The following is a 15,570-nucleotide window of genomic DNA, read 5'->3' as shown; positions in this document are numbered from 1 at the left end:
TATATTTTAAATGTTTTTATTTTAAAATACTGTATTATTATCATTTATTAGTTTTATGATTTAACTAATTATTAAGTCCTAGTTTCCCGATGCTTATTATATGGTGATTTTTTTTTAAGGATAATGTCTTTTATTCACTGTTGTTTACCTGAGGAAACGGCTCCGCGGATGCCAGCAGCACATTTTCTGGCTTCAGGTCGCAGTGAACAATGTTCTTGAAATGGAGATGTCGCAAAGCCACAAGGATCTATGACAGTAAAGCAGTCACTTAATAATCAGCTGGATGGCTTTTCTAAAGCTTTATCTGGCCATCAATGGAATATGCTCTTCTAATGTCAAAGAAAAACCCTTCATTTGTTTCTAACAGACAGAGAGATGAGATTTCTCCCCAGTATGAAAGCATTCTAGATGAGCTGCTAATAGTTTCATATTACAATACAATATTGTAGAGTAATTGGACTTCATCCAATCTCATATCACATTACTGTTCAAAGGTTTGGGGTTAGTAAAAATGTTTTTAGTAACACAACTTTTTCTCTTTTTTTTCAGCAAGAACATTAAATTGATGTCATCAAAAGTGACAATAAAAACTTAAAATAAATAACTTTTTTTTTTCTTCCGCAAAATTGATAAGCAGAAATGTTTCTTTTAGCAGTGCATTTAGCATATCAGAATGATTTCTGAAGGATCATGTGACACTGAAGACTGGAGTAATGATGCTGGAAATACAGCTTTGAAATCACAGGAATTAATTTCATTTTAAAATATATTCACATAGAAAACAGTTATTTTTTAATTGTAATAATATTTCATATTATTACAGTATTGTTGAGCAAATAAATGCAACATTGGTGAACTTAAGAGACTTCTTGCAAGAACATAAAAAAATCTTACTGACCCCAAATTTTGAACAGTGGTGTATAAATGCTTGGTTTGATAGGATGTGAGACCAACACCACTGACATCAGGCATTGGGCTACATGTCGAGAACAAACATGGATGCAATCACAATCATTAAACATTGCCATTTATTTTCATTGAAACAGAAGCATCTTAGCCACATCACAACAGCTCTGTGGCTTCAGATCCACGACTAATAGATAAGCTCTCGGGGCCCCCAGGGGCCCAACTGCTCAACCCACAGACTCGCCTCTCTAATTTAGCTCTAGATGAGATCCAGACTACTGCCTCATCGAAACAAAACGCACTTCAGAATACAGGAGATAAACATAAAAAATTGGATTTGCAAAGACAGGAGAAAACAAAGATATTTGCAAACCTGTGTGACGAGAAACTTGGTGATGCGCTCTGGAAGTTTGCTCTTCTCACTGGACAAGATCATCTCCAGCATGTCACCGTGGAGTTTCTCCATGACAACAAAGACTCTCTCTGGAGTCTCAAACATACACTCCAGGTTTACGATGCCAGGATGGTGCAAATTCTATAAGAAAAGAACAGCAGTCACATATTAAAGGGCACCACTTGTCTCCAGCATAATGAATTAAGGAAGTCACTGATCTAGTGGTATCTACAGCCACAATTTCTCAATAAATCACATCAAAAAGACTGATCACCTGTAATATGGCAACCTCATTTCTCAGCTGGCTCTCCTGTTTGGTGGGGAATCTCATCTTGTCTATTACTTTGATGGCCACATCTCTGCCTGTTTTTCTATGTTTCCCTTAAAACAGATTTAAAAGAAATATATATAAATAACCATCACTTCAGTGATATCCAGAGATTTTATTAAAGTAGCACAGTTATTTATCATTGGTATATTCACAAAGCCACTGAATATTGTTTTTTTTTCAGTGTACCTCCATAAACGATGCCAAACTGTCCAGAACCCAACACTTCATCAGCAAAGATCTGATAGATTGAGCTGATGTCCTAAAGATGGAGCAAAGAATACATATTAAGATCAAATATAGTTTCACCAGTACATTCAGTCCAAATACAGTTAAATTAATAACCCCAAATTGTTTTATTTCCTCTCTCAGTTCTTCACTCTTGCAGTGTGGCTTGACCGTGGACATGACCGAACATGCAGAAGTGTGAATAAAAAGAGTGTGTAGTTGTGAAATATTGCTGGTAAACAGTCAGACACTCACCACATTTTCCTGGATTTGACTGTTAGATACAGAAATGCTGATGGACAGTTCCTCTGCAATACACACGAACACACAAAACAACACAAACATATTTGGATTAGCTTTGGCAGTTCATCTGGGTAATGTTCAAATGTCAAATCTGTATGTAGGAAAATATGAAGCAGACATATTTTTTTTTAAATTGGTGCCACATCCAAAACTTTTAGCAATTTGATTGCTGAAGCATGTTTTCCACAGTCCTATTCCCATTCCTGTGCAAGATATGATAATAATTCAAACATATCAAATCTGAAATATATAATGAATTGTAAATTACTCTGAAGATGACAAGCATGAGCTACACAGTAATTCTCTGAAGGGACACTTTGTGCTTTTTCTGTTTATTTTTTGGGTTGGATTTGCCTACAGACAAACCCTTAATTATGTATGTCACTCATCTCTGGGCTGGAATCTCCTCTGAATACTGAATCAAAAGTGTGTTTGTTTCATAACTAAACAGCTTTCATTAATCCAGACCTGTCAAACCTCTTTAATCTTCTGTCTCTCAATACAATTAAATAGAGGTGCATCAGGATATTAAATACTTAAGCTCGGCCATTTACTCTGCAGAATAGAGCTGCAGATCTGCCTGAAAGATCACGGCCGTCTCAGTTTGTACCATTGCTTCATCAATGACTGCTTGTTTGGACATTTTAAATTTCCAACTTCATTCTGTTTCAGTGATTTAAATCACACACACAGGCTCATCCATACATCCAAACATCATTCAGGACCATGCTGTTGACTTATGTTGCAACTGCAGTTTTTGCAGTATTATGAATATTGTGTGGTGCTATTTTTTTTTAGATGTGCTTTTATGTTTATGCTTTATAAAGTGCAGGGGACTGGCTAAAATCATTGCATTGAGTAAAATTACTATTATTTTCAGTAGCGGTAACTTGGCAAATTTCATGTCATAGCAGGTCATGTGTCTTTTTAATTAAAGTGCTCTTTTTATAGTCATTTTGGATAATTGTACAATTTAATAGCATGTAGCGCTAAATTAACTATTACACTAAAATGTTTCTATAATGTTTCTGAAAGAAGTCTCACCAAGGCTGCATTTATTTGATCAAAAATACTGTACAAAATGGTAATATTGTGTATTATTATTACAGCTTAAAATAATTGTTTTCTATTTGAATATACGTATATAAAAAATGTAATTAGTCCTCTGATGCAACACTGAATGACAGCATTCATTTAACCCTCTGGTGTTGTTCGGTCATTTTAGACCAGAAAAAAAAAAAAAAAAAAAAAAAGTTTAGAATTTAAAATAAAATCGCTACTTCATCGGAATGGTACGAAACTTGGTGACTTGTATGGCTGTCGCTATGTGACCACAAACAAATAAAAAATAAAAATCTGGACTTGATTCCAAAAAGTTAAATGGTCATTAAAAAAAATAGTCACATTTGGGTTGACCGCCATTGGAAATGAATAGGAATTACAGTGGTGTGAAAAAGTGTTGGCCCCCTTCCTGATTTTTTATTTTTTTGCATGTTTGTCACACTTTAATTTTTCAGATCATCAAACAAATTTAAATATTAACCAAAGACAACACAAGTAAATACAACATGCAGTTTTTAAATTAAGGGGTTTTTTTTATGAAGGGAAAACGAAATCCAAACCCACATGGCCCTGTGTGAAAAAGTGTTTGCCCCCCTGTTAAAACATAACTGTGTTTTATCACACCTGAGTTTAGTTTCTCTAGTCACACCCCGGCCTGATTACGGCCACACCTGTTCGCAATCAAGAAATCACTTAAATAGGACCTGCCTGACAAAGTGAAGTAGACCAAAAGATCCTCAAAAGCTACACATCATGTTGAGATCCAAAGGAATTCAGGAACAAATGAGAAAGAAAGTAATTGAGATCTATCAGTCTGGAGAAGGTTATAAAGCCATTTCTAAAGCTTTGGGACTCCAGCGAACCACAGTGAGAGCCATTATCCACAAATGAAAAAAACATGGAACAGTGGTGAACCTTCCCAGGAGTGGCCGGCCGACCAAAATTACCCCAAGAGCACAGCGACGACTCATCCAAGAGGTCACAAAAGACCCCACAACAACATCTAAAGAACTGCAGGCCTCACTTGCCTCAGTTAAGGTCAGTGTTCATGACTCCACCATAAGAAAGAGACTGGGCAAAAATGGCCTGCATGGCAGAGTTCCAAGACGAAAACCGCTGCTGAGCAAAAAGAACATAAAGACTCGTCTCCGTTTTGCCAGAAAACATCTTGATGATCCCCAAGACTTGTGGGAAAATACTCTGTTGACTGGCGAGACAAAAGTTGAACTTTTTGGAAGGTGTGTGTCCCATTACATCTGGCGTAAAAGTAACACAGCATTTCAGAAAAAGAACATCATACCAACAGTAAAATATGGTGGTGGTAGTGTGATGGTCTGGGGCTGTTTTGCTGCTTCAGGACCTGGAAGACTTGCTGTGATAAATGAACCATGAATTCAGCTGTCTACCAAAAAATCCTGAAGGACAATGTCCGGCCATCTGTTCGTGACCTCAAGCTGAAGCGAACTTGGTTTCTGCAGCAGGACAATGATCCAAAACACACCAGCAAATCCACCTCTGAATGGCTGAAGAAAAACAAAATGAAGACTTTGGAGTGGCCTAGTCAAAGTCCTGACCTGAATCCTATTGAGATGCTGTGGCATGACCTTAAAAAGGCAGTTCATGCTCGAAAACCCTCCAATGTGGCTGAATTACAACAATTCTGCCAAGATGAGTGGGCCAAAATCCCTCCACAGCGCTGTAACAGACAAGTTATCGCAAACGCTTGATTGCAGTTGTTGCTGCTAAGGGTGGCCCAACCAGTTATTAGGTTTAGGGGGCAAGCACTTTTTCACACAGGGCCATGTGGGTTTGGATTTTGTTTTCCCTTCATAATAAAAAACTTCATTCAAAAACTGCATGTTGTGTTTACTTGTGTTATCTTTGATTAATATTTAAATTAGTTTGATGATCTGAAACATTAAAGTGTGACAAACATGGAAAAAAATAAACACTTTTTCACACCCCTGTACGTAAAAATATGAAAATACAGATAATTGTGTGTGTGTACAATCTACAAATCATTCACGATGAAGAAAAATAGTGCACAGCAATAAAGGGGTGACACTCTAAAACATCAAGAGTGCAAAATAGACACACTCCGCTCACCCCCACAGACACATATATGAACTAGTGTGACTGTAACACAAAGCATGTTTCTGCAAATGCATGAAATAAAATCAATAATGCAGCCAAAATTGCAGTCAAAACACAGACACCAAGGAAGGGGTTACACATTAAAACGTCAAGAGTACAAAACAGACACACACACACACACACACACACAACATATTATTATATACACACAAATGAGCTGGTGTGGCTGTAACAATATGGCAAAATTGAGCCAGAAGACTCAAATAAGTGGTTGGAATCAGACTGATTAATCTCTGATAAAGCATTTTTGTTGAATTTTGATGCTATGTGTAACAAAATGCCTTTCTCTGTGTTCAGGTTTGACTGTAGTAAAATTTATGAAAAAAATAACATTTCAAACCAAATTTTCAAACAAGAAAATCTAAACCTTTATAAAAAAGTTGTCTTGATATATGTCTAAATATACACTCTCCGGCCACTTTATTAGGTAGACCTGTTCCATTGCTAATCAGCCAATCACATAGCAGCAACTCAATGCATTTAGGCATCTAGATGTGGTGAAGACGACTTGAAGTTCAAACCGAGCATCAGAATGGGGAGGAAAGGGGATTTAAGTGACTTTGAACGTGGAATGGTTGTTGGTGCCAGACGGGCTGTTCTGAGTATTTCAAAAACTGCTGATCTACTGGGATTTTCACGCACAACCATCTCTAGGGTTTACAGAGAATGGTCCGAAAAATAGAAAATATCCAGTGAGCAGCAGTTGTGTGGACGAAAACGCCTTGTTGATATCAGAGGTCAGAGGAGAATGGGTAGACTGGTTAGAGATGATAGAAAGGCAACGGTAACTCAAATAACTACTCGTTACAATCAAGGTATGCAGAATACCATCTCTGAACGCACAACACGTCAAACCCTGAAGCAGATGGGCTACAGCAGCAGAAGACCACACCGGGTGCCGCTCCTGTCAGCTAAGAACAGGAAACGGAGGCTACAATTCACACAGGCTCACCAAAATTGGACAATAGACGATTGGAAAAACGTTGGTCTGATGAGTCTCGATTTCTGCTGCAACATTCAGATGGTAGGGTCAGATTTTGGCGTAAAGAACATGAAAGCATGGATCCATCCTGTCTTGTCTCAACAGTTCAGGCTGGTGGTGGTGGTGTAATGGTGTGGGGGGGATATTTTCTTGGCACACTTTGGGTCCCTTAGTACCAATTGAGCATCGTTTAAACGCCACAGCCTACCTGAGTATTGTTGCTGACCATGTCCATCCCTTTATGACTACAGTGTACCCATCTTCTGATGGCTACTTCCAGCAGGATAATGCACCATGTCACAAAGCTCAAATCATCTCAGACTGGTTTCTTGAACATGACAATTAGTTCACTTTACTTAAATGGCCTCCACAGGCACCAGATCTCAATCCAATAGAGCAGCTTTGGGATGTGGTGGAACAGGAGATTCTCATCATGGATGTGCAGCTGATAAATCTGCAGCAACTGCGTGATGCTATCATGTCAATATGGACCAAAATCTCTGAGGAATGTTTCCAACACCTTGTTGAATCTATGCCACGAAGAATTAAGGCAGTTCTGAAGGCAAAAGGGGGTCCAACCTGGTACTAGCAAGGTGTACCTAATAAAGTGGCCAATGAGTGTATATCCAGATTCACAACTTAATAAAAATAAGTCTTTATGCCTAAAAACAACTAAAGAATTTATAAAGCCTTTTATATAGAGCTATACAGGAATCTAGTGGCTAAAACATGCAATTACAGATGTTTTTCTTTTTTTACTCCGACCAGATGGCACTAATCTGACTTCAAAAATTTGATTTTAAAGGCATTGTCTCTATTTTAACATGAAATACTGCCATAATTGAAAAGTAATATCAAAATCTTAGAAAATAAAAACTGTATTATTTTCAATGGGAAAAAATGTATCATAATTATTGCATAAATATTAATTAGCACCACGAAATTCTCTAAAATACAAAATAAAAAATGTTATGGAACAAAAATATATTACACTAATTTTACTGAAAATAAAAAAAGTCACATTTCGACATTTTGACCACAAACAACTCAAGTGTGACCCCCAAATGAACAATACCAGAGCGTTAAAATAGTCACTTTACTCACATTCGATCAATTTAATGCATCCTTGCTGAATAAAAGTATTTACGTCTTTCAAAAACATACTGGCCCCAACTTTTGGCACAACATGATATAAACAAATACTGCTTCATACAATATCGTTCATGTCGCATCTTATTGTTATGTCAGACATATTTGCATTACACTGGCTCATCACCAGTAGTGTTATATAGCATATTTTATGTTTACCTGAGAATACAATTATCTTGCCTGCTGTTAACAGGATGCTCCAGTGTTTAACTAATCACCTGAATGATCGGGCTAGTGCTGCTTCCTCAAGAAAGTTTAGTCTTGTCAGTTTAAACAGTGTTTTTAGCCATTCAAGCGCAAGACGACGTGAAAGACGTGGTACTCGCACACTGTGATAGATGGTTTCTGTGCGCAAAACATCCTTTTTTCTTTAAAATGCTTACATTAAATCATATCTAATATATTGTTTTATTAAAGTGGCAATCAGTTTACTAAATAACTTTTGCGTTCAACAGAAGAAAGAATCTCATACAGGTCTGGGACAACTTGAGGGTGAGTAAATGATTTTTGGGTGATCTTTTTAAGCCTTAAAGAGACAAAAATCATTTATGCTCAAACTTCATGTGTCATGAAGTGCCAGGTGTTCAAAGTCTACAATTCAGGTCTTTTCATATGGCTTGAAACGATTACTGTAAACAAATATTTTTCAAAAGTGTACATGAAAATACTATAGCTCACTGCTTCAACATCTTATGTTTAATTCAGTGTGTTACTTGCTGTTTCTTTGTATTATCTGTGAAATGTACTAGCAATTCCTGAGTGAAAATAGTTTCAAAGTAAATCATATGGTCATATGGAGTACTGTTTTTTTTTTGTTTTTTTTCAATTTACCAATTGTGTGTAAAACAGCAGTATGTGCATTCTGTGAAATATCTCCTTTTCTGTTTCACGGATGAAAATGAAGATTCACTCCACATGTTTTTAAAAGACTTGTAAAATACAGAGTTCTGACTACTCACTGTGATCTTTACTCTGTCCGGCAGCGGCACCCACACTGGGCTGTGGTGTTACTGGAACGGGCATCAGGGCCTGGCGAATGGCCCTCTCCCAGCCCTGGGCTACCTGCAGCCCCACGCCACCGGCAGCCAGCGCAGGATTGTGGATGTGAAGGCTGCCGGTGTTCTCCCCTACGTAGTACACCATGGTGGCGGTGATGACCTCGAAGCAGTGCGGATTGCCCCCCAGGGCTAAACTACCGAAGTCGTGTGCAACCTCCACCTGCAAGATCTCTGAAAGGGGAATCTCCTGTGGGTCAGACAATGAGTCAGAAATTTAGACACTGACTCAGTGACAGCTAGATAAGATCGTTTAACCAATTAAACAACCTCGCATTTGCTCTTTGGGTCTGGAAATGAGTCATTAAATTAATCCACGTGGTGTTGAATTAAAACGTCCAGTCCAGTTAAAAAAAAAAAAAAAAGAGTTTGCAGAGTTCATCAACTCTATGGTGTCAAAGTGACCAGGATCTCACTGATGAGAAGTAAAGGGCGGTCGCTTTCCAAGTCCATGTGGTTCCTCCAGATTCAAAACGATACTCTCAAATGTTCCTTATCACACATATCAAAAATAGCACTGTCTGCGAATGCAGCCCAAGCTTGCAGTCTAGGGTTAAGCTTCAATCTTCACTGACGACGCAGAGCCTAATGTGCCAAGTCTGATTATGACAGTCTCTTAAGAGTCCACCTTCTGCCCAGCCCCCGAACTTGCTCTCAGATGAGACAGGAAAAACAGTAGCTGTGGCCAATCAGCGCAAATGCTGCGCCTGCGGTCTCCTCTGAATATGAGATGAAGTGCTTGTGGTTTAGTGGGTGAATCATGTGACCCAACCCTATGAAGAGCTCCATGATTACAGGGCAGCGCTCGTGTGCATACGTGTATGAGTGTGTAGGCAAGTCTTACTCTAGCCACCGATACATTATGTAGGAGGTGGTCACACTGTGGTTATCCTGAGAAAGGCCTGGATCCCCCTTACCCAAAAACCAAAAGTACAGGGTTTCTATCTTCAAAAGAGAACACTATGATTTCCAAATGTGCAAATCTGACCCGTTCTGTTAAGTTATAGATGAAAATCAAATGCACGATCATGTCTTACACTATACTTTAAGTATAAAGCATTGGGAATCTTATACTTTACTCATTGTGCTGAGAAGTGTTTTTCTTATTGACTACCTCACAGTCGATTTGATTGAGAAAAATTGAGAATTTACAATAAAGCTAAGGACAGAAATGGAGATGGTTATTTATTAACAAACTGTTATTCTTTAGAATTATGTAGTGCTTTAGTAATAGTGAATCTAACAAAGCCACATAAGCTTGCATGAAATATAGATTCTTGTCAAAATTTCAAAGAAGTAGTATCTGTTTTAGAATTTAAGATCTGAGCTGAGCGCCAAGCTGATAATAAAGTGGTGTGTAAAACAGTCTTAAACACCCCCTGAAGTCTCACCCAGGGTGGTGAGGTTTCCTGACTTTAGTTTTACAGCTGGGAACACTGGAGCTGCTACAGAAACATTCACAGAAACACACAAGTTCTTAAAAAACCAATGAGCATTAAAAATATTTAGATTTTCTACTGATTTTATTATGACAATATATCTCCAGATGTGTGAACGTTACTGAAGATATAACCATGGCTCATTTCCCAGTGGAAGCCAAAATACATACACTACCATTCAAAAGTTTGAGGTCAGTATGATTTTTTTTCCCCCTAGTGCCCACCAACTCTCTACTGCCCACCAAGGCTGTGTATATTTGATCAAAAATACAGTAAAAACTGTAATACTGTGAAATATTATTACAAATTAAAAGAACTGTTTCCTGTTTGAAAATATGGTAACACTTTATTTTGATAGTCCACTTTAGACCTTCAAAAAACAGTAAGTAACTTTGCAACTACATGTCAACTAGCAGTCATTAGAGTATTAGTAGACTGTCTGCTTAATATCTGCTAACACTTTATTTTGACGGATCCACAATATACTGAGTATAAGAAACTTTGCAAGTATGTCAACATATTCTACTAACCCTAAACCTACCCTAACAGTCCACTCTGAGAGTTAGTAGACATGTAGTTGCAAAGTTACTTATAGTTAGTAGAATGTCTAAAGTGGACTATCAAAATAAAGTGTAACCTAAAATATTTTACAAATCGAATTTATTCCCTAGATGCAAAGCTGAATTTTCAGTATCATTATTCCAGTCCTCAGTGTCACAGAAAGTTTGGACATATATATTTTGTGTCTAACTACTATGTATAAGCATTTAAATTTAAATCATTTGATACAATGTACTTCTGACATATTGTGTATATACATGTATTAATTGCTTAAAAAATAACTTTTGAATGGTATCTTAAAACATAAAATGTAAATGTACATAAACACACTCTAAACACACACACAGCTCAAAATTATTCCTACCCTTGGTAAATATGATCAAAGAAGCCTGTGAAAATAAGTCTGCATTGTTTATCCATTTTATCTTTCATTAAAAAAAATCTAACCTTTAACTAAAGTAAAACAAGTGAAATTGGGGGGAAATCACATTATGAAACAATTATTTTTCTCTAATAAACAATGGCCACAATTATTGGTACCTAATTCTTATGAATAAAATATCTCTAAAGCATATTTCCATGTTTTAGCACACCAGAGTGACTAGGAACATGAAGTAATCCAGCCTTGGCTTTCTGTTTCACATATAAATAATATGAGGGAACACAAAGGCCAATTTCCTTTAACCATTGATCATGAAATCAAAGAATATTTCTTTGATTTTGATTTCTGAAGTGCAGCGAAAGATTGTTGAACTTTACAAATTAGAATGTGGCTGTAAGAAAAGAGCCAAAATTCCAGTCCTCTGACCTGAACCCTGTAGACAATGAGTGGTGAACTGAAGAGAAGAAGCACCAACATGGAGCTGTGAATCTAAAGGGTCTGGAGTGATTCTGGATAAAGGATCTAATCTGATTTCTTATCAGATGTTCTTCAAACTCTTCAGGCATTATAGGAGAAAACTCAGAGCTGCTATCTTGGCAAACAGACGTTGCAAAAAAGTATTGAATAAAAGGGTATGATTAATTTTTGATCATATTTACCAAGGGTATGAATAATTTTGAGCACAACTCTGTATATATATCGATTTCTGAGTGAAAACTGTTAAAAGTAAATCTTACTTAAATGTGAAACACATACTTAAATATCTGAAAAATATTAGGCATTAAATGATCTGCCACCAAACTTGCTGTACGACTATGAGCAAACCTGTATACAGTTGCATTAACTACACCGTGTATTTGATACACTTCCTGCCTCTTACTGAATGGCTTTTAGCTCAAAGCTGAAGCAGAGGAGGAGGGGTATTCTGTGGTACTTGCCAGACACCTCAGCGGTGAATGTGAGAGGGGAAAATACAACTGCCTTTAGCTGTGTGAAATGAGCAATTAATTATAATGTTTTGACATTACAAAGATCAAAGGTGGACTGCTGCATAATCAGTTTCGTTACAAGTATATGAGCAATATTATGATTTCTGGGGTTATTCTAAAGGTTGTTCTGATAACATTCAAATATACACATGAATGATTCATTTTTTTTCATCAACAATTGTTTTAGTAAATACAAGTAGAATACTTATAACAGAAAATAGAAACACTTATAATACCTACTTTGTAATATTTGGCTCCTGAGTCATTCTGAAACAGAGTCAGGCTCTTGCTGTCCAGTCTCCAGTAGTGTCTCTTTCTCTGAGGACAAAACAGGTTTGACTAATTTCAAAACTCAGGAAAGTTGTGAGAAAACACATATTGATATAAAGGGCATTTAATGCAAATTAATTATGATGCCATCTAGATGTAAAAGAAGTCTTAGTTAGGCTACTTATTATATGAAACTGCAATTTGCCTTCCAGATATAGTAGATCATGCAGGTTTGAAACAACATAAGGATAAAAAAATGATCTTTTTGATTGAACTACTAAGCTAAACTTTACAAAAATGTTACATCGGATTATATAATTGAATAAATCATAGCCGTTATGTATCTGTCTTAAGAGTACCTGCATTGAAACAATAGCGGTAAACATCAGTATTCAACTACATATTTATTTTGCAACAACAAAAAGGACTTAAAAGCTCTGGGAACCTTACTGATGAATCAAATTAGTCTCTGAATCTGTATTTTAAACAAACCAATTCACACTACACCACAAAAAAAGCTTTTAATGGAAAAGTTACCATATACTATCATGAAAGTAGCAGTTGTAGTTAGTAATTCTTCATCATTGTTATACAGTTAGCAGATGCTTTCTTATCAAAATGCATAAACTGCCAAAATAAATAAACAAACAAACGTGTGAATATGAAATCAAATCTCACAAGATTGTCTCGACTGGTGTAGTGCACCATCCATCCTTCTTTGACCATAGTGGAGCTCCTCCTCTTGGTGTGTTTCACGGACTGGACCACACGCATCAGGGGGATATTGGTGCTGGTAGAGGGGCTTAAAGAAGATAAGAGAAACGGCAGTGATCGATAGTGCTGATGTGGATCAATGATCAAGAAAATATAAACTCTGAACTTCTGACTTTAAAGGTTTAACTCACCCAAAAATGACACTTCTGTCTTCTTTTACTCACCCTAAAGTTACTCTAAACATGTATGACTGTCTAACCAAACCAAACCAAATTTGTTGGTCCCCACTTACTTCCACAGTTATAAAGAAATACTATGCTAGTCAAACCAGAAACTGTTTGGTTACCCACATTCTTGTAAATATCTTCTTTTGTCTTCAGCAAAAGAATTAAACTTATATAGGTTTGCAAAAACTTGAGAGCAAGTAAATAATGACAGAGTTTTCATTTCTGGGTGAACTGAGTACATAGAATAGAAGACAGAGCTAGTGTTAAGAGGGTCAATTTATTATATTTTTATAATAAAAAAAAAAAAACAAAGCATATAGAATAGAAAAGGGAAAGAAAATGCTAGTGTTAGATGGTCAAGTTTTTTAAATACATAAATAGAAGACAAGTGGATAGAATAGAAATAGAATAAAGAGTGCAAATGTTAGAGGGTCAAGTGTAAATGGAAGAAATGTGTTTTTTAGCCATTTCAGCTGCTCGGATCGAGTTGGGCAGGTCATTTATTTCCACCAGATGGGAACAGTTAAGGTAAAAGTCAGTGGAAGTGATTTTGTGGCTCTTTGGGATGGAACAATAACACGCTGTTCACTTGCAGAACGCAAGCTTCTGGAGGGCACATACTTCTGAAGTAGTGAATTTAGGTAAAGGGGTGCAGAGCCAGTGGTGGTTTTGTAGGCATGTTATAATTATCCAGAGCATATACCTGATGGTCTTCACAGGTTCTTCATCTTTCTCACGGTCCATGAAGGGGGAGTCCATAAAGAAGATCTTGTCTTCTGGAGTGGTAGGTTCCTCTGAATCATCCAGACCACGACTGCTATCGCTGTTCACATCACTGCTGTCTACTTCCATCGTGGTATCAGAGTCAGGACCTGGGCTGGCCGGCTCTGAAAGAAACATACAGTAAACCTACGTAATGATGTTTCTATTAGTAAGTTTTTCATTTTAGTAGGATGTGGCTGCTGAAAACCATGACCATACCTCCATTGAAGACTCCAAGACAGTCTTTTGGTACCTTTGAAGCACATCGCTTGTGGCAATTGAATTTACAGTCTGGTGAAGAAAACACCTCATGATCACTTTTTTTTTCTACATATGTCTAGAATTCTTTTCTATATTGGAAAGCATAAAGGAAGATGGCGATACTCGCCTTTGCACTGCATGCCCTGGCGGAAAAGCCCTTTGAGCAGCCGTTTGCAGTACTGACAGATGGTGGGGCGGGTGTAGGTGTGAATGACAAAGGTGTGAGGGACCTTCACCCGCCCCAGCACCATCTTCTCCATCCAGATTGGTCGGCCGCTCCATGATGGTATCCGCTTACCCGGCTCCTGATTGGGGCGCTGCTGCAGCGGAGAACAAAATAACAAAAAACGGACTACTGTAACTACAGCATGCATACTGCAGACCACAGAGATGGTAAGAGCAGTATGACAAATACGGTTTTGTTTTAAATGAATACTTTTAGAATCCATTTATCTAACAACTAAAAGATTTTTACAGTTACAACATTTTCTATTTCAGATAAATGCTGTTAAAAATATCATAGTTTTTACAAAACATTAATCAGCTCAACTGATTTCAACACGGATAATAATAATAAAAATATTTCTTTAGCAGCATATCAATATAGAATCATTTCTGAAGGATCTGGCGTAATGATGCTGAAAATTCAGCTTTTCATCACAGGAATAAATGACATTTTACAATATATTCAAATAGAAAACATTTTAAAATGTAATTATATTTCACATTGCTATTTTCACATATTCACTTGATGAACATAAGAGACTTCTGTCAATAAAAAAATCGTTCTGATCCCAAAGCATTGAACGTTAGTGCATGCAAGAATACACAGTGCAGCAGCCATCTATATGAATGCAACACAGAGGAAATGATCTTTAATGATTCAGGTTTTCACAGCACACATTACTTTGCTGAATTCTGAAATGACAGCTCAGATGAATTACTGTAAACCAGGGCTGGCGAACGTCGGTCCTGGAGAGCCGCAGCCCTGCGGAGTTTTGTTTCAACCCTAATCAAACACACCCGAACAAGCTAATCAAGGTCTGAAGGGTTACTAGAAAGCTACAGGCAGGTGAGTTTTAATTAGACTTGGAGCTGAACTCTGCAGGACTGCGGCTCTCCAGGACCGGAGTTCACCACCCCTGCTGTAAACAAATAGAGAACTGAGAATTGCATTTGCTTCTTCTCAAGAATGTTTTGATCCTGGACACTTAGTTAAAATAAAAGCTGCCCAACCACAGAGGACTTCACACAGACCCTGACCTCGACAAGACAGGGAGAAATCAGAAAATTATTGATCTGACCTTTTTATAGGGGTCAAAAACAAAATAATTCATTTCTTATGTTATACTGAGCTTATGTGGGGAACATTTCATTAGGTCTAAAAAGCTGTCAGATGTAAAG

At 37.2% G+C, this 15,570-nt stretch overlaps 1 protein-coding gene across 2 annotated transcripts in view; it reads right to left on the bottom strand.

Annotated features, from left to right (window-relative positions):
- Positions 1-15,570, bottom strand: part of LOC306886565 (serine/threonine-protein kinase D3-like) — an 84,546-nt gene that overhangs the window by 4,136 nt on the left and 64,840 nt on the right. Inside the window, exons 6-16 of one of the 2 annotated variants that reach the window (XM_079443759.1) lie at positions 14,294-14,486; positions 14,125-14,196; positions 13,847-14,030; positions 12,881-13,004; positions 12,173-12,250; positions 8,466-8,751; positions 2,112-2,164; positions 1,818-1,890; positions 1,575-1,681; positions 1,280-1,441; positions 149-247 (exon numbers count right to left, since the gene is read on the bottom strand). In XM_079443759.1, the coding sequence (XP_079299885.1) occupies positions 149-247; positions 1,280-1,441; positions 1,575-1,681; positions 1,818-1,890; positions 2,112-2,164; positions 8,466-8,751; positions 12,173-12,250; positions 12,881-13,004; positions 13,847-14,030; positions 14,125-14,196; positions 14,294-14,486 (1,431 nt within the window). The remainder of the gene's footprint in view (positions 1-148; positions 248-1,279; positions 1,442-1,574; positions 1,682-1,817; positions 1,891-2,111; positions 2,165-8,465; positions 8,752-12,172; positions 12,251-12,880; positions 13,005-13,846; positions 14,031-14,124; positions 14,197-14,293; positions 14,487-15,570) is intronic. The other variant, XM_079443760.1, reaches the window with a different exon arrangement.

This window comes from Barbus barbus (assembly GCF_936440315.1).
Source record: "Barbus barbus genome assembly, chromosome: 20".
Classification (NCBI taxonomy): domain Eukaryota; kingdom Metazoa; phylum Chordata; class Actinopteri; order Cypriniformes; family Cyprinidae; genus Barbus; species Barbus barbus.
Note: the sequence above shows the minus strand (reverse complement) of the source record. Positions and strands in the feature narration are given on the sequence as shown.